Here is a 19,811-nt window from a genome sequence, read left to right on the forward strand (position 1 = left end):
TTTTTTATTTTCCTCAACAGTATTATATAGCTTCTGGGTCACTGTCAGCACAGCTTTCTTTTTTTGTCTAATATATTTTTTTTTCTCCAAACAGAAAAATGGCCCTTTACTTAAGCCGTTGGATCTGTGCTTTCTTGAGATATGCACCTCGTACACACACCTCATATTTTCCGGGAAAAAGGAATGATACAAAAGAAAAGAGAAGACAGGTGTCCCCCTATTTTGTTTTGCCCTTATTCACAACTACTACAACAACATCAATATTTCATAAGGGTCTTTAATGACAACACGGACCTTTGCCAATCAATACTCATTTTGGTGAGTGTTTATATATTTCCACGTCAAAGTAAAAGTAAAATATTAACCCTCTCAACCGCATCATCACCAACCATTCACGTGGCACATTTTGATTCACTGGAGTTGACCTAAGAGAGCCGAGTCAATCATATCTGCCTACTGTGATCTACTTAGGAAAAAGAAACGGTGGTGATTTAACGTAGCACCATTTTTTTATTATAGACAAAGAAATAGCTTATAATTGTTGTCACAGAGAGGGAGGTGAATGCTACGTGTTGAAGTTTTGGTGTATCATGGGGAGCGAGTGCATAGGATGTAATGATGTGGAAAGAATATGGTTCTTAGGAATATAAACAAGCTTTGGAAGAATGATAAGAGGCTGGTTTTTTCATACTTGAAAGAGAGAGAGAGAAAGAGAGAGAGAGAGTGAGAGAGATGAAGAAAGAAGGTAAAGATGGTAATTTTGAAGCCCTAACAAACGGTGACTATGAAGAACAGCTCTCAAGCTCAAGATTCTCATCTCTCTTGGAGTCCAGAGATCGAGATTATCTTCTCAGTTCAACTGGACTTCAGGTTCTCTCTCTCTCTCTCTCTCTCTCTCTCTCCATATAAAGTTTGTTTTGTAAGGTAAACTAAAATTTTCTTTGATATATATAGTATTGTGGTCTTAGCTAGTTTTATCATGGGATATTATATATGGGTTTGAAGTATAGATTCTAATTTCTACAGCAAATTCTTTCTGTGTGACATATAATGGGTGGTCAGATGAAGTATATGCTTACTTTTGGCCTAACTCAATAATTTAAATTTTCTTTCAACTGAAGAAAAGAAAAAGAGAGAGAGAGAGAGAGAGAGAGAGAGAGCAGAGATTGTAGAGAAAGAAAGAAATTAAAGAATAAGAAAGTAGAGAGAGTGTGTATTAATCTTTCATAGTTTTTACACTTTTCTTTCTTCTTGAACTTTGTGGCGTTTCTCTCTCTCTCTCTCTCTCTCTCTTTGTTTCTTTCTTTGTCTGAATGTTAACTTCTTCTGATGCCGGAGTTCATTAATTAATTGTTAATCCTAAATCATTTTTTTTATATAAATAATTTGAGTTCAAGTTTAAGAAACAATAGGGCATATAAATGTTAAAAAAAAAAAAAGATTTGTTGTTTTTTTGTTTGTATTCTTCTTCTGAATGTTAATTTTTTTTTTTTGGATATTTATTGGGTAACTTATTTCTTGTATTTTTTTAGTGTAAATCCTGATTATAAGATGATTTTAGACGGGTTTGTCGGGTAGAGTCATGAAATGGATATTAAAATTTTCCATTTCAAAGAGTAGGCCTCTGAATTAACTGGTTAGCTATAGATTTTGTAGCAGAGATTTTATCACTCACTGAAAATTGAAAGAGAAGCTAAGTGATCATTGCCAAATGAGCCTTAAATATTTTAAATCGTGTGCATGAAATATGAATTAAACTAGAGAGTTTTTAGGGTGAAACTTGTGTCTGTCTTTTTGCATCGGATACGCTATGATGTGCACACGTGTTCAGTGCAAAAAAACACCGAACATAAGCCGAATCTGAGTTTTTAAATTGTGTTAATAGGTTTTATTACTTTATAGTGCCAATAACTGACCGTGAAGGTTACCACTTACAATCTTCAATTTGTTTGTTCTATTTATTCTTATATTTGGTAATCCATGTCATTTATACCCAGACTCTTATACCAAACTGCCAAGTGTAATAGCTGTTTTTAATTCGCTGCAAGCTTTCATTTGCCGACATATCCAACCATCGAAGGGCCATTGACATGGAAAATTACTAGCTATTCTCGAGTATTATTAATGGTTACTCCCTCCTCTCACATGAATGGTAAGTTTTGTCATAAATTTAATTAATAGGATCTATTATTCATGTGAGAGGATAAAATACACATTTATGGTACTTCGGGAGTACACAATAATTTCTCCATTGACATATAGTAATTTGAATGTATTGATGAAATGAAACTAAGTGATCAAACTGCCTATTCTAAATAAAAAAGTTATCAAGCTACCATATATGCAACAAACAATTATTTTTATTTTTGTGTTATCTTTTTTGATAATATAATATTTACATGCCAGATTGAATAATTTGATTTTGCTTCTCTCCGTAACGAGAGGATGCAATATCACTAATTTATAAGGTTTTTTTTTTTTTTTTACTGTGTCATACACATTTTTCTGATTGGACAGGATCAAATTTTTCCACGGTTATATCAAAAATACCTTTCTGGTTGATGTCTTTGATATTTTTGTGCAAAGCTGATAATTATAAAAAAAAAGTGTATTTAAAAAAAAAAAAAAAATTCTATAGTTGAAGATAGGGAAATTTGAAATTTTGATATCTCTATTAAAAACACTAGAAGATGTTAGTTAAACTGCAAAAATTAGAAAGCATTATCAAATTGTTTGTACACCCATATCAAATTCACTAGTGGTTTGTTGATGTCTACACAATGAGCATTATTTATTTATTTATTTTTTTTGAGAAAGACAATGAGCATTATTTGGTTGTTAGGACAGAAGATAAATTTTCTAAAATATATAGTATCTTTTGTTTTTAACACGACTGCATTTATTAATATAAGTATATATAAAATATTTTAGAATTAAATTCAATACAAACTATGTATTTTTTAATTTAATTTAAAATTTTAAGATAAAAAATTGCTTCTAAACATATTTACCATATTAGTGTTAATAGGCTAGGTAAAGGATTTGAATCTTTTCAATAATTATCATATTGTTTATTGTTATTGGAAAATTTTTAATTACTTCCAAAATAAAGTAAAATAGTGTTTGCTCTTTTTACATTCATAATGAATCTTATTATGTACGAATTTAATATGATTTCATCATAAATGTAAAAAGAGAAAGTATTATTCATCGCACTTTAAAAACACTTAAAAATTACTCGTTATCGTTGACTTTTGGGGGGAAGATGTTTGAGAGCCGAAGTGTTTGTTTTGTTCAGCGAAGAAAAGGAAGAAAAATATTATTTTTTTAATGTATATTTTTTTAAAATCTCATATATATATTTTAAATTACAAGTATAGGTTTTTTTTGGATGCAATTACAAGTATAGTTAAAGCATATTTGATTTTTTTTTTTTAATTTCAAAATAAGCTAAATAATAAGAATGAGTTTTAGTGAAGATGCTTATTGACTTATTGTAACGACACACGTAAGGTTAATATGCTGTCCAAATCAATGAGGGGAGTCCCACATTGGAGTTGTCGTTGGGACAGCGCAGCAGAAAGGACATGTGTCACATATTAATCCCACTTTTGGTCTAGCCTCACATTAACGCTATTGGTACAACACGTGGCCCGTTGTAACCCTATACACATGTATATTTGGTGAGAGATCGTTTTCAAAATTTTTGGGCTTCTAGCTTCTAGCTGACCGAACCTTCTAGGCCCCTAGGGTAGTGGATTTTGTGCTGTCCACTCCACAGTAGTAATTCATTCCCAAGTACTGTTTCTTTTGGATTGTTGTTTTCAACATCCATAGTGCCAATTTCATTTGGATCTATCATTGTTTTTGGGTCTTTGATTTGATTGTATTGTAACATTGAGCCATTGACTTTTATAGGTTCAATTCATCTCTCACATATTGTTTTGCTTGCTATTGTTGTTGCTACTTTTTTATTTTTATTTTATTTTTTATACCATTTTTGGATGCTCTAATGATATCGACATTTTAAAAAGTTAATGCATACTAACTATCTTTTGAAGAATAAAATTGAACAAAAAAGATAAAACAAATGAGGGTTGGGTTTGAGAAATTACCAAGATGGATGAATAAAAATGGATAGAAGGAATATTGTTTATGGTACATGGTATACAATTAGCAAAAAAAAGAAAAAAAAAAAGAGGTACATGGTATACAAAATATTAAATATATATATTTTTTAAATTACAAATTATTCTAGGGTTGTGTTAATGGTGCTCGTAAACAATAACTGTTTTGAAATTTTTCTAACAATTTTTTTTTTTTGTATTTTTACAACTTTATTTTATTTTTTCAGCTTTATAAGTATTGTTTGGTGTTTTTTAAAACATTTTTCTATTTTTTTTTGACACCTTCAGTACTTGTTAACATTTCTCATTATTCTGTATAAGATTTGTGTCATCTGCACATTTATTAATTAAAGCATAAATAAAAACCAATCCTAATTAAGTAAAAAAAGCACATGCACCTATATAGGCTATATATAGAAAAACAGGCCACAAAAGAGGACAGAACGGAAGATATTTATTTTTTGAGTTGGACGTTACAGTACGAAAAGAAATAGGAAAGTGGACTTTATCATTATGGGGTCACACACTGAAAAGAATGTGAAAGATAAAAATAAAAATAAAAATAAGTTCTCACATCTCAATTCAATTCAACTTTACTCCATATTTTGGATTGTGTTAGGTATATCATATATGGCTCAAATATAAAAAAAACATTACAAGTTTTGTTCTATAATTACTAAAAATTGATGTATCAGCTTTTAAACTATCGGAAAATAATTACTAAATATATTTATTAAATTAGCTTATAAGTCTTTTGTTGTGAAATTAATATTTTTTTAGAATAAATTGCAAATTACATCCTTTAAGTTTGGAGGTGTTTGGATTTTACAGTTTGAAGTTTTAGAATTTAGATTTTATCCCCTGAAACTTGGGGGTGTTTGGATTTTATATCCTAACGTTTCTGAATTTGGATTTTACTCCCTAAATTTTAGTGGTATTTGGATTTTACTCTTTAAAATTTTTGGATGTTTGGATTTTACACAAGTTTCAGAATTTGAGGGTGTAAAATCCAAATACCCGCAAATTTAGGGGATAAAATTTAAATTCTGAAATGTCATGATATAAAATCCAAACATCTCCAAACTTTAGAGATAAATTCAAAATTCTAAAACTTCATTGTATAAAATCCAAACATCCCAAACTTTATAGCCGTAGTTTGCAATGTACCATTTTTTTTTTTTTTTACATATTTCTATGGCTCTTGATTGATTTTTTACTGGTATTCTTCGTGGTGTAGGTGAAAGTATCTGATCTTGAAGGCAAGGTTATAGGGCTCTACTTCTCAGCCAATTGGTACCCGCCATGCAGAAACTTCACCCCAGTCCTAGTTGATATGTACGAGCAACTTAAGACCAATGGGTCTAATTTTGAAATTGTGTATGTGTCATCGGATGAAGACTTGAATGCCTTCAACAACTATCATGCATTGATGCCTTGGCTGGCTATTCCATTCTCTGATTTGGAGACTAAGAAAGCATTGAACAGGAAATTTGATATCGAAGGAATTCCTTGCTTAGTCATTTTGCAACCTAACAGTAATAAAGATGATGCAACATTGCATGAAGGTGTTGAACTCGTTTATCGATACGGGGTCCGAGCCTTCCCGTTTACTAAAGAGAGGTTGGAGAATTTGCTGGAGGAAGAGAGGGAGAAGCATGAGAGGCAGACCCTTACCAATTTAATAACTAACCACGATAGAGACTATCTTTTGGGTCATCCCAGTCCTAAACAGGTAAGTCACTGCACTATCTAACTCAAATTAGACTCTGAATCACAGTTGAGACAGCTCAGTTTTGATGTTTAGCTAGTGTCCAAAATCATAAAACCATAGATTATTTTTTCTCTCTCTTAGAGAAAACAACTTGTTTGAGATACGTAATTTGAACGATGTGATATGGTCACACACATTTCATTGGTTGGCAAGCACATGTTTCAATAGTATCCTATATTAACTTGTGTGTAAAGATTTTGGGATCTTAGAAATGGTTCCATTATGTGAAGTTTTGTTAGCTTTATACAATCCTGTAATTGGTTGATCTTATCTGTTCACCAAATTTTCTCTCCTAACTGGTATTTCTACCTATACAGTTAGTGCTACGTTGATTTAATGCACACCTCTAGCTCGGATCATGGCACGGTAGTGTATATAGTCACCAATTGCGGGGTGGAGGGGCTTCTTTATGTGGTTGCGCATTAATGAAGAGTCAAAATGAGCATAGAGGCTCATGAATGTTTCTCTGTTGTGCAGGTACCTGTTGCTTCATTGGTAGGTAAAACAGTTGGACTATACTTCTCTGCCCAATGGTGCGTTCCATGTGTTAAGTTTATTCCGAGGTTAATCTCCATCTACCAAAAGATTAAGCAAATGCTGGTAGAAAATGGAGATCAAGAGGACTTCGAAATAGTGTTCGTGTCAAATGATCGCGACCAACAGTCATTCGACACCTATTTTAATACCATGCCTTGGCTAGCTTTGCCTTTTGGAGACCCAACTGTGAAGGAGCTTGCTAAGCATTTTGATGTACACGGGATCCCTTGTTTGATAATTATAGGCCCTGATGGTAAAACTGTGACCAAACAAGGTAGGAACTTGATAAACTTGTACCAAGAAAATGCATACCCTTTCACTGAAGCCAAAGTGGAGTTGCTAGAGAAACAAATGGATGAAGAGGCTAAGAGCCTTCCAAGATCGGTGTACCATCCAGGGCATCGCCACGAGCTCAATTTGGTGTCTGAAGGCAATGGAGGAGGGCCTTTTATATGTTGTGATTGCGATGAACAAGGGTGTGGTTGGGCTTACCAGTGTTTGGAATGTGGGTATGAGGTGCACCCAAAATGTGTGACAACTGCAGATCGCGCCTCTACGGGGCAATAATCAATTGGCAGTGCTCTTGTGTTAATGCTAATTACTTGGATGTTACATGTTTGTGCTTTAAAATTCAAATTATGTGGTTCTGTTTGCGGATTTAGAATATTGGGATTAGATATCCTTTGGATCATCTAAATATCTAATACAAGTTCCAACACGGATCTTTTATCTATGGTTGCAATGATTTTGGGAAAAAGCCGAAGCCCACTGGGCTACTATGCAGTGTGTCTAGTGTACAGTTATCCAGAGGGAGCTCCAGCAAGCTGTAATTAACCAATGAATGAGAACTATGAATTGATGCATTTAGGCTGTATTTGGTTCAATGTAAATCGAATTGCGAGTGTAAAATGAATGCAGGGGAAAGTGAATACCTGTAAGGAAAATGAAATCGGGGTGTTTGGTTCTGCAATAGAAAATAGTCCAGAAAACGATTTCTTGTGTTTGGTAACATTATGAAAATGCTATTTTCCTATAATTTTTTCACATTTTCTCAGCTCTCAAACAAATTTTATAACAGAAAAATTCAAAATATACACTTAACACAATCAAAAATCAAAATAAAAACATCTTTTATTCACAAACTCGGTGAGAGGAGGAAGAAAGAGTGGGAGATTGAGGGAAAGAGAGATAGATCAGGAAAGAGAGGATCAGAATGGATGGAGGCGGCGGCCAGTGGGGGTTTGAGAAATGGGTTTGCGGAATGGGTTCATCGAAGTGGTGGGTTTTTCGAATGGGTTCGTTGGAGTGGGTTTGAGGAATGGGTTTTCTAGGTTTCAGGGATGGGTGTGGTGGGATGCAACCAATTCAAGTTGAGTTTGAACAAGAAAAAATGGAGGGGACGATGAAGCTGGAGGGGACTTCAGACGACGCCTTGTGGTTTGGGCATTGCTCGATGAAAGAGCTCGGTCTTGGGTGGGTTGAGGACGAGATCGGTTTTGGGTGGATCGGTCTTGGGTGGTGACGATCTAGATGGCAGCGCCGATGAGCTTCTAGCGGCGGCTATGGGTGCAATCTCACCAGTGCTGGGTACGACGAGACCGGTGCTTCTGGGTGCGATCTCCTTGTTGTTTCTCTCTCTCTCTTCTATTTTCCTGGGGTGTAATTCATTTGAAGGTAAAATAAAACCTGAAATGGTTTTACACCCTTTAAGCCTTATTTTACAGTCAACGCAGAAAACCAATTCCGTTTGACCCAATTTTCTGTACCTACCAAACACACACGCTGGTTTAAAAACATTTCCGGAAATGGTTGGAAGCCAAAACAAACGCAGCCTTAGTGGCAATTTATTAACTAATCTTACCGTTTGCTATCAGAATTAATCTTAGTTTACAGATGAGAATAAAGATATTTTTGCTTAAAACTACAATATTCATAAAGAATTCACACACACATGCACACATGTGTGCGCGCGCACACACACATATATGCACTACCGAGATCTTACCGTCTTAATCTCAATGTGCTCTAAGGTAGTCAACTTTAAGTTTATCAGATACTCAAATTACAGTATCCTCTAGTCCACGTTGGGAATATATACTCGAACCACTATGTTTCCTACCCATCAAAGTTCCAAACCAAATTATGGTTAGATTTTGATTTACTAAAATTTTTAAAAGCAATACATCGATACCCTCATCTTGCCTTAACATTACAATGCATCGATCCAATCAAAGAGTTGATATGTGAAGAAGCATGCAAAGAAGACTGCTCACTCACAATATTATGATCCTGTCCTAACTATGCCATTCGCTCATAGTTACCTACATCAAAGGCTTCTTCTAGCTAGGACTTCATAGACTTTTAGGAACTCCTGAGCTTCTAGGACCATTGCAGTTTTCATAAAAAGGAGTATTTGTATCAATACTGTTGGAAGCAAAACTATGTCAATTGACATCGCTCTGCATTTTTCACTATCCTCTAATTCATCCTCACGAGCACAACTATTATACCCTTTGGTTCTATTGAGACACCAGTTACATTTGTTTATTTTGTTGATTTGGAGGCACTCTTCAACCAAGTTGTATTTTGCCATAATATTCACTCATCTTTTACTCTTTCAATCACATTAGATAATTCTTCTTGGTATGTGACTTCTAATTCGTCCACTATCTCTCACAAATCTGTGGTCTCTAATATTCATTTTATTCATACTGCTAATGGATTCACCATGTCTATCACCCCCTCAAAATATATCATTATTCCACAAATGTCACTTCATGAGACATTTCTTTTTCCTAATCTTTCTCACAACTTACTCTTTGTTGGTCAAGGATCCATATCAGCACCATGTAATTGTGAAAGGAAAAAGTTGAGAAGAAAAAATGATAAAAAAGTTAAAAGTTTTGATCCAAGGATTGAGATTAAAAATAAGTATTTTAACTTTTAATCTTAGCCATCAAAAGTGATATTGCATGGTGTTGGTGCAAATACAATAATAATGGAAATAACACAACGAGAAACTGAATAATACTTCTTAATATTATTAATTTAAAGAGAAAAATTACATAACACTATATGGACTAAGACGTGGCACTCGATCTCTTTAAGGAGATTCAAGTCCTTAGTTGACTAAATTTTGTAACTGATGCAGACCTTCTCTGACTTGTCTTCCACAGGATATAACTGCCCAACAAGTGTCGTATGGTTAGAACAACCTCTGCACAAAATGTTCAAACCCAAAACTCTACCAGAAAGAACACCCCTCCTTGCCAAGAACCTCTCTATTTTTTAGTCTCTCTTCTTTTCAATGTGAGATTAAACATTTTCACCAACTTCTCATCTTCCATATTCATTCCCATATCTTTACATTCATGTTATAATATTTATTCATTTTAATTAATTAATATTAAAATGCTCCAACAATCCCCCACTTATTTTAATATTAAATTTTTTTAGTTAAAAAGATATTACCTGGCAAAGTTGAGTCACTATGCATCACGAAGGTATGCTTTACATTGAACCTTCACTTAGTAAAACAACGATCTCAACTCTAGAGTCGTAGTGGTTTTCGACTTGAACTAGGATTGCTTTAGGGAAATTAAACGTCACTATTTACATATAACAACCCAGGTGTTGACATGAGCTTTTATAGCTAGCACTTTTCGGCCGTGTGTTGATCCCAGTTTCATGAGTGTATTTGAGATTAAGTTCAAATCTCACAGGGAGCAGCCTCACCCTGACACTCACATAGGTGAAATTTCGTCAAGGGTACTCCTTTAATTTTGACACCCCACTTATACGAGCTACAAATTTCATTATGAGTTTTTTACTCAACCTTTCCACATTACAGGATAAATGCACTTACATAATAGGGATGAACAATTTAAAAATTATTTACAAAATAAATAATTAAAAAAAATAAACAGTGCATTTCTTACGACTATCGTATGATTTGTTTTTCCCATTGAACTCAATTCTCAGGATCTTTGGTCCTTGGGTTGGATATCTTCATACATGACTCATGATTCTATGGACTTTAGTCCCATCCCCCTTAATGTATTCCAGACCCTATCTTTTGCCAAGGCCTTGGTAAATGGATCTGCAAGATTATCATTATAGTTAATATAATCCACTGTTATGATGCCACTACTCAAATAAGATCGCACGGTATTGTGCTTTCTTCTTATAGGTTTGGATTTACTGTTGTAGTAACGATTTTTAACTCTGTCAATTGCAACATTACTATCACAATGAATTAATATAGGTGGAATTGGCTTTTCCCTAAGTGGAATTTCATATAACAAATCTCTAAGCTAATTTGCCTCTTCACTAGCTGAAGTTAATTCTATTAGTTCAGCTTCCATTGTTGAATTAGCAATTATTGTTTGCTTTTTAGATTTCCAACAAATAGCACCACTACCTAAGGTAAAAATATAACCGGTGGTAGAGAGAGAATCACTTGACAAAGTATTCCAATCGGCATCACTGAAAGCTTCAATCACAGCAGGGTGTTTTTTTTATTATAAAATAAGACATAGCTTTTGGTATCAATTAAATATCTCATAACTCGCTCAATAGCTAGCCAATGATCTCTATTAGGCTTGCTAGTAAATCTGCTAAGCACTCCTATTGCATATGCAATGTTAGGTCTAGTACAATCAGTAGCATAACGCAAACTACCAATGATGCTAGCATAATCCTTTTGATTAAAAATCTCATCATCATTATTCATAGGAAATAAATGAACACTAGAATCAAAAGGAGTAGCTACACTTTTGTGATTATGAAAATTATATTTTCTCAATGTTTTCTCAACATAATGTGATTGATCAAGAAATATTCCATCACATGTTTTTGTAATTTTCATGCCCAAAATAAAATTAGCCTCACCAAGATCTTTCATATCAAAATGGCTTTTTAAGCATATTTTTTGTCTCATTTATAATATGCATATTTGAGCCAAAAATCAACATATAATCCACATAGAGGCTAATAATAACATGTAAATTATTCCATGATTTAGAATAAATACATTTATCAGATTCATTTGATTTATAACCATTCTCATTGATGCAGGAATCAAACTTTTTATGCCATTGCTTAGGTGCTTGTTTTAAGCCATATAGGGATTTAGTTAGCTTACATACCTTGCTTTCTTGTTCGGGCTCTACAAAGCCTTCGGGTTGATCCAGAGAAAAAATATCAAAAAAATCAAGGTAAGCTTTTTGTTTAAAGCCTTTTGCAACAAGTCTAGCTTTAAACTTATTTATTGATCCATCCGGTTTCAACCTTTTTTAACAACCCATTTACAACCTATAGTCTTACAACCCAATGGAAGATCTAGTAATTTTCAAGTTCTATTAGAAATTAGAGATTCCATCTCATCATTTACAGCCTATTTCCAAAATATAGCATCATGTGATGCTAAAGCCTCTTTTAAATTTTGAGGATTTTTCTCAATGTTAAAAACATAATAATCAGGATCACAATCCTTTTCAACTCTAGCTCTTTTACTCCTTCTAGGTTTCATTTCAAAATTTTCTTGATTTTGTAAATGAGAAGTAGAAGAACTAGGTTGTGACAAAGTATTTTCTTCACCCCCACTATTTTTCAATTTGAAAGGAAATTTTTTTTTCATGAAAAATTGCTTCACCATATTCAATAATTTTTTTTTTCAAGATCAAAAAATCTATAGGCTGCTCTATTAATTGCATAACCAAGAAAAGGTAGTAGCTCTTATACCTAATTTAGGTATTTTAGAGTCAGTAAGCCTTACATAAGCAAAACAACTCCATACTCTCAAATATCCCAAATTTGGCTTATGTCTTTTCCACATCTCAAAAGGTGTGGTATGTGACTTTTTATGGGCCACCTTATTCAAAACATGATAGGCAGTTAAAATAGCTTCACCCCACAAATGTAAAGGTGCACCAGATTCAATTAACATGGCATTTGTTAACTCAATTAGAGTTCTATTTTTTCTTTCAGCCACACCATTAGAAGCAGTTGAATATGGTGTAGTAGTTTCATGGATAATTCCCAAAGATTGAACAAATGAGTTGAATGCACATGATTCATATTCACGGCCTCTATCACTTCTTATTCTTTTTATTTTTCTACCCAATTAATTTTCAACTTCTTTTAAAAAATCTTGAAAATTTTCAAAAGCATCACTTTTATTTTTCAACAAATAAATAGTTGTATATTATGAGAAATCATTAATAAAAGTGATAATATATCTATTTCCTCTACGAGTTAAAATTCCCTCAAATTCATATAAATCAGAGTGAACTAACTCAAGTAATTCGGTATTTCTTACAACACTTTTATGAGGCCTTTTTGCAATCTTAGCTTGATTACAAGTTTCACATTTTTCAAAATCTTTTGACCGTCCTAGAATTAACCCTAAACTACTCATTATTCCCACATATCTACTATTTATATGACACAAATGAGCATGCCAAAAATTAATAGAAGAAAGCATATAAACTGAACTGGTAGATGCTTTATTATTCTCAACATTCAATTTAAACATTCCATCACAAGCATAACCTTTACCCACAAATAATCCCTTTTTAGTGATTACATAATTATCAGATTCCATAATTTGCTTTAAGCCAGCCTTGTTAAGAAAAAAACTTAATGTCAAATTCTTCCTCATGGACGGAGCGTAAAGTACATCTTTCAATGTTAGCACACGTCCAGAAGTGAATTTCAAATCAACCTCACAACTCCCAAGAACCTTGGTTTTGCTAGAGTCACCAAACATAACAGTTTTTTCTTCTTCAAAAGGATTGTACAACTTGAATCAATTTTTGTCATAGCAGACGTGCCAATTAGAACCAGAATCTGCCCACCACCCTTCAACATATTGCACCATATTGATGTATGTAATCATAGCCATTAAAGGGTCTTTGGTTACATTAACCTGTGGGACAAATTCATGTTTCTGAAATTTGCAAAATCGAGCAATATGCCCACTCTTGCCACATACAAAACAGGATCTATTAAATTGATCTTGTGAAGAGGGTCCTTGGTTCTTATTGTAATTTTTATTCAGGTTTCCCTTTGCTTGAGGTCTATTATTATTTTTAAAGGCTTTTTTTTAGGCTTCAATTGACCATTTCTAGGAAAATGATTTTTGGGCATATTATTATTGGTTGAAATAAGGTTTACCTTTGTGGTGGAATTACTATTGCTCTCTTGTGTCATGAGTGCATCTTGTCCTCTAGCCTTCTCCTCCACAAGAATGCATGTGATCAAAGTCTCCAAGGATGTCTCATTTTGTTTGTGCCGCAAAGTCTTTCGGAATTCTCTCCAAGATTGTGGTAGTTTATCAATTATGCCAGCTACCACCAAATTGCCTCCAATCTTTATGCCTTCGGATCTCAATTTTGCCACAATCATTTGGAAGTCTTGTGCTTGATCCACCACCGATTTTCCATCCACCATTTGGTAACGAAAAAATCTACTAGCAGCATACTTCTTTGCACTAGCCTCCTTGGTATCATACTTGCTTTGTAAAGCTTTCCAAATTTTCTTGGCAAAATTATAAGTTGTATCATAATAATCATAGAAAAGATCGGTAAGATAATTCAAAAGATAAGAACAACAATTATATTCATCTTTTGTATACTTAACTATTTTTTCTTGATGGAGACTATATTCTTCCTCACTCATCCCATTGGTAGAAACCTTTGATGGATTCTTGTCCAATATCTAATTCAATTCATATTAGTCCATTAATCACCACAATTAAAAAGAATAAATAAGTCTCTCTCATTTTCAATATGGTATTAAACACTTTCACTAACTTCTTATCTTCCATATTCACTCTCACATCTTTACATTTATGTTGTAATATTTATTCATTTTAATTAATTAATATTAAAATGCTCCAACACATGGCTATTGTACCATATCTCAATCTGTCCGTCAATTATGTGAACTTGGAAAGTACTCTCAACGTTTCTCAAAATGATTGCAATGTGTAGGATTCTCACAGAGAAGATCATTTGGATAGGGCGTAAAGTATGATGTTTGTTTGAACTTTGCTCCTTTTACCTTCTATGCCACTTCTCGCTGCTACTGTTACTTAGGCCTTTGTGTCTTTACAATTATGGCGCACTTCAGATTAGGTCATGCTACATTGTCTTGTATTCAGCTTTTAATTTCTAGTCGTCATTTAGGGTCTGTCCTGTCCTAGATTTTTCATTATATTGCATGTCAATTTGGAAAAACAAACTGTATTACCCTTTAATGACAGTGAATCTTTTTTCATATGCTCCATTTGATTTATCCATTCTAATGTTTTGGGGCCTTCTCCTGTCAGCCTGTCTCCACTATGAAGACTCATGGTATTTTGTTATTTTTGTGGATGAAAATTCTCGTTATATATGAATTTATATTATGAATCATAAATATGAAATTCATGATACTTATAAAATTTTTACAAAACTGGTTGATACACATTTTTCTAACTCAGTCAAAATCTTTCATTCTAATATTGCCATGAAATACAAAGAAATTGATTTGTTAATCTCTTCGATGCTTATAGGACCTTGTCTCATTAAGTTGGTCTTGATACATCCCAGCAAAATGGTTGAGCCGAGCTTAAGCATCAACAAAGACTTGATTATGTTCATGCTCTGCACATCTGGGGCGAACTGTCCCTAACTGCAGTGAGTGCAGTGTATACCATGAATTGCACCCCTTCATCTATTCTTGATATGAATTCATTCGTATGAGCGTCCATAATATGCCTCAATTCAAAATTATTCCCTGCTGAAAGTCTTTGGTTGTGCATGTTTCGTTCTTCATCAACCTCATTCCAGTCACTTGAATTGGCATGAACAGTGCTTCATCTTCCCTGGTGAACTTCTCCACCATAGTGTCCCTTTGATTTTTTCACGACAGGGCTCATGTTACCCCATCTTCATCTCAATCTCTGTCTAGTTTCTGCTGTGACGTGTGAGATTTTTCTTTGATTTGAGAACCCATAAGCGACTGACTCTATTGTACATAATAACTTGTGTTTGTTGACTCGTAGTTCTTTGAAACACGTGAGAATCAATACAGAAGAAACGTGCAAGCTTCCAGTAAAGTGCTCATATATTATATCAATATTTTTGTCCTTGCTGACTTGAACCAAAGTTGAATGTGAATATTGTGCAATTATCAATTGGTGTAAGTTATATTTCCCCTCTGCACAGTGGGCAAGAGCTATGCCCCACAAGCCACTTATCTATGCATTGCAAATGAAAAATGTGGTAACAAGGCGGCATGCTACGAGCCATTTCCTCTAGCTGAAAGTGCTAACAAACGGTAAGAACATTGAACAGAGTGAGTCAAGGTGAAGTTTTTAATAAACTAACGAGTATTTTCTTGGAAGATTAAAATAGATGGTAATAATAAATTAATAATAGAGCTAAAGGCATGAAACCTGAAGGCAAATTGAGCAGGATATTCCATTCCCTGAGGAATCTAAGATGTGTCTGTATGTCATTTGGAACCTGGGGATCTTCTCATCTGAATATATTGATAACCCCATGGTGGTTCTCATTGGGACCTCCTCAGAAGTTGTAATGGAAGCATGTACCTGATCAGTCACATTCTGATTTGAAAAGGGAAGAGAAAAATTTAGGAATGGGATTTGTACTATAGTTTAAGACCTCTATAATTCTTTAATTTGCGAATAATCTCTTACCTGTCTTTGCATTTGCACTGCGCTTGGCAAGGTTGGTGTAGATGGTTCTGCAACGGGTCTTCCACTCAAAAGTTTTGCGATTATGTCAATCTACAAACGCACTGATGATTAGAATGTATTTTACAAAGTCCAAGTTATAAGAATGAAGTGACTAATGAACCAATGGCGATATGGGAAGCTATTGACTTACCAAGGAGAGGAAAAACCTTGAACTACTAATATTAGAATTCCATAGATCAAGTATAATTCTGAAAAGCTCAATGGAGAAAATGCCACCCTTGATCGCTCCAACCGCGGTCCCATGGAACACGCTGCTCTTTGTTTTTATGGCAATCAAAGCTCCAATCATGGCCCCCATTTCTGCACCAACTATAAACAGGAGTTCTGTGATTTTTAGCCATACACTAGGTACAATCTATTCAATTATTACCTCAATTTTTTTACATGTACATGTACAATACTTCAAAAATGACATTTTCTAAGATAAAACTATAACACAATAGTAAAAACTAGACGCCCATTAATAAAATCAACTCTGAATATACCAATATGAAGTTATGAATCCTTTGAAATGACTTAGAATTCATTAAAAAACTTTAAAGCTTGTTAATATGAATGTAAAAACGGAGTGTATTCCTGGGTTTTCATTTATACTACTTGGTTGTTCACTCAAATGGAACAAAATTACAAAATGACTCATAAAAAGGTTACTAACCCACTGCAAATAAGAAATTGAAAATCACACAGAAGAGGATGCATAAAACTGCAGAAACTGCGGAGCAGCACAACTCCTCCATATCAATTGTGAAATATCTAGTATAGAAAACAGGAAGAAGAGGAAGTAGAAGAAGATAGAGGGCATGTATAATTCCTTACGCTCGCAAAATATAAAAAAATTAGGCTCAAATAGCAGCTTCTTTATGTAAACTTGCAAAGGTATATTACTACTCTACATGCCAAGAAGTTTCATGCCAAGAAGTAAGAAGTTGTCTGAAGTTGGAAAATAGAATGGGTTCGAACGAGTATACGTGACAAGGAAATTCCATTCCACGTGAGAAAAAAGAACACGCCGCCACAGAAATCAACGTGTAGTAGTGTTTGCTTGGTTTCTAATCCAGTCAATGTCGTCTAAACTCCTAAGGAAAATACGTGATTAATTACCAACTAACAAAGAAAAGTAAATTTTTTTCATTCCCCTATATATGGTTTTTAAAAATCACAATTGAGATTTGTTAATGAACAAGATCAAATTAATTAATTTATACTTATAAAAAGAACCTCTAAGGTTTCTAACATCATACGACTACGTAACCTCTCCTACCTGCTACCTGTGGTCATCGGTCTTTTGAAATTATAAATTTACCGTGTGTACAGTTATATAATATTTTCAGTTTCAATCAGTAATGTAAACTGATAGTGACAGATACTAAACTTTGAATAATTAATTTTATTTAACTACTAAAAGGACTTTGTTAGTTGTTTCACCCTCCTCGTATCCCTTTAATTCTAAGATAATTGTTGTCTATACGTCTCATCTATTGATTTTTTTTTTTTGGTGGCAAATAATCTCAACTATTAAACTTAAGGGCTATATCTTAGGATTTCTACTTAAATTTAATCATTTGGTTATATTAACCAATATATTTGTCCATAAACTCCATACAAGTACAACCCACATAGTTAATTAAATTGCAAAACTTAGAGAGCATTTGGTTTGCTGTGATGTGTCCTTAGTATGATGCACAATACAGTGATATGACATTAATATTTTTGATTTATTTTATTTTATTTCTAACATTACCATAATCTAAAATTACAAATATATTACATTACCTTAATCTTATCACATTCTTAAACAATGCATTCTTGTATTGAAATTACATTAATGTAAGATTACATTAAAGTAATATTACGGTGTAATGTCACAGTGAACCAAACGCTCCCTTAGACCACAAATTTTTTTTGTCTAATTAAGCTTTGTCTTTACCAAAATTTTTTTGTCAGCGTCCTTGGGAGGATAGTAACTGATCTACAATTACAAGTTCATGTCATTTGAAGAACATTTAACGCAGTAACAACAAAAAAAAGAAAAGTAAACAAAAATAATTAGGCAAACATTACAACTTCTCAAAAAAGGTACATAAATGGATCAAGAAAAGTTACTAACCTACTGCAAAGAAGAAAGTGAAGATCACATTAAAGAATTTGCATATAAGTGCATAAAGCATGCAGTAGCAGAACTCCCGTACTCTTTCGCCAGAGACCCAAAATGGGAAGGAAGAAACAGGATAGGTGCAAATGCCCATTGTTATGATGGGGGAATTATATTTTATCAAACTAGGCCCAAACAGTTCTTTTTTGAAAGTGAAAAATGCTGTAAAATAACGGAAGCTCAAATTACTCAGAGAGAAGTAAAAAACAAATTTGCACCGAATCACAAAAGCCTCAGCACTGCCAAAGAGAACTCACAGCAAGCTGCAACTCTCTACCAAAACCAAAGGGCGGCAAAGCCAAGTCGTACCCTCTCACAAATTAATCTGGCCGAGACTTTTTATATATAAGTGCTTGGTTAATTAAGTCAGCTACATGTAAATCCAAAAACCAAGTAGTTGAGAGAGTCTGAATTGCGATAAGCTTGGAAAACAAAGTCAAAGCATCTCCACTGAAATTCCGGGAAACGCCCATCTGGCTTTTTTATTTTATTTTTTTCAAATTGCACGCGGTGAAAAAGAAAAGAGTATTTCCTCTGCGGTTCATACTTTGTTGTCAACCTCACTACCTCAGGTCAGGTCTCACACTAGTCTTTTAGTATTTGAGCTTGCAATACGCTCCAACTTTGCTCCATGGTACATGAGACATCAACCTTACCAAATACCAACCCTTAATTAATTACGTATTAATTTAACATACACAAAAAAAAAAAAGGAATTGTGAAAATGATCGATTGTGCGTGATTTGCATGCTCATCTATTCTACCAAAAAAAAAAAGACTAATTAGTTTATTTTTGTGGTTGATCTTTAATGTATCATTCTACGCAATTGACAAACATTGGATCTATAAAGTTCTACTAATACTACTTAACAGATAATAAATGATTTCAAATGACCTGGATGTGATTGTTAGAAAATTCATATTCTCTCTAATTTCATATAGACTATGTGGGGAAAAAAATATTGATAAATTCCTTTCACGCATTAATACTTTGAAAAGAGTGAGAACCAAAGTTTGAAAAATGGATATAATAGAATAAAACTTTTTATATTTTTCCTTATTTCACATTTGTGGTGAACCTTATCATGAATTTAATGATTAGACCACACTATGAATATGAGAAAAGGGAACACCAGTCTCATTGTTCCAAGAATACCTAAGAATTACTTATAATAAAAACATTAATTACATGGTAAACTAGCATAAAAGAAGAGAGAAAAAGTTTACAAATAAAAAGGAGAGGGAATTATGCAAGCCAGGACCTATTGGGAAGTCTAAATAAAAAGATTCAACCAAAGGAAAAAAAAAATGGAATGCCACTCAACGAGAGATGATCCAATGGTTAAACAATTCGACCTGCTGATGATCTAATGGTTAAGCACCCAACTTGGCAATGGAATACCTACAAAACATAAAGATCAGCTTTGGTAGAATTGGCCCAAGCTCTCCGATACTTAA

The 19,811-nt window shown here is 33.6% G+C and overlaps 2 protein-coding genes across 5 annotated transcripts; one reads left to right on the forward strand and one right to left on the reverse strand.

Annotated features, from left to right (window-relative positions):
• The first annotated feature begins 457 nt into the window (after positions 1–457).
• On the forward strand, positions 458–7,153 carry LOC126712465 (probable nucleoredoxin 2). 2 transcript variants are annotated; one of them, XM_050411793.1, is made up of 3 exons: positions 458–870; positions 5,365–5,859; positions 6,376–7,153. In XM_050411793.1, exons 1-3 carry the CDS (start codon positions 733–735, stop codon positions 7,000–7,002), a joined length of 1,260 nt encoding a protein of 419 aa, XP_050267750.1. In that variant the 5' UTR covers positions 458–732; the 3' UTR covers positions 7,003–7,153. The 2 variants fall into 2 exon arrangements, with proteins under 2 accessions (XP_050267750.1, XP_050267751.1); XM_050411794.1 differs by having other exon boundaries at positions 815–924.
• Positions 7,154–14,854: 7,701 nt separating this feature from the next.
• On the reverse strand, positions 14,855–18,666 carry LOC126712466 (NEP1-interacting protein 2-like). 3 transcript variants are annotated; one of them, XM_050411796.1, is made up of 5 exons: positions 18,309–18,666; positions 16,332–16,510; positions 16,142–16,231; positions 15,878–16,033; positions 14,855–15,749 (listed from the first exon to the last, which is right to left on the reverse strand). In XM_050411796.1, exons 1-5 carry the CDS (start codon positions 18,445–18,447, stop codon positions 15,627–15,629), a joined length of 687 nt encoding a protein of 228 aa, XP_050267753.1. In that variant the 5' UTR covers positions 18,448–18,666; the 3' UTR covers positions 14,855–15,626. The 3 variants fall into 3 exon arrangements, with proteins under 3 accessions (XP_050267753.1, XP_050267752.1, XP_050267754.1); XM_050411795.1 differs by having other exon boundaries at positions 15,878–16,048; XM_050411797.1 differs by lacking the exon at positions 18,309–18,666 and adding an exon at positions 16,857–17,405 and having other exon boundaries at positions 15,878–16,048.
• Between the last annotated feature and the right edge of the window lie 1,145 nt (positions 18,667–19,811).

This window comes from Quercus robur, chromosome 2, assembly GCF_932294415.1.
Source record: "Quercus robur chromosome 2, dhQueRobu3.1, whole genome shotgun sequence".
Lineage (NCBI taxonomy): Eukaryota > Viridiplantae > Streptophyta > Magnoliopsida > Fagales > Fagaceae > Quercus > Quercus robur.

Coding starts and splice junctions, on each gene's coding strand:
- LOC126712465 (XM_050411793.1), top strand. CDS start 733: ATGAAGAAAGAAGGTAAAGATGGTAATTTTGAAGCCCTAACAAACGGT. Junction 871..5,364: donor TCAGTTCAACTGGACTTCAG/GTTCTCTCTCTC, acceptor TTCGTGGTGTAG/GTGAAAGTATCTGATCTTGA. Junction 5,860..6,375: donor GTCATCCCAGTCCTAAACAG/GTAAGTCACTGC, acceptor TCTGTTGTGCAG/GTACCTGTTGCTTCATTGGT.
- LOC126712466 (XM_050411795.1), bottom strand. CDS start 18,447: ATGGGCATTTGCACCTATCCTGTTTCTTCCTTCCCATTTTGGGTCTCT. Junction 16,511..18,308: donor CACTTTCTTCTTTGCAGTAG/GTTAGTAACTTT, acceptor TCCTGTTTATAG/TTGGTGCAGAAATGGGGGCC. Junction 16,232..16,331: donor CAAGGTTTTTCCTCTCCTTG/GTAAGTCAATAG, acceptor GTGCGTTTGTAG/ATTGACATAATCGCAAAACT.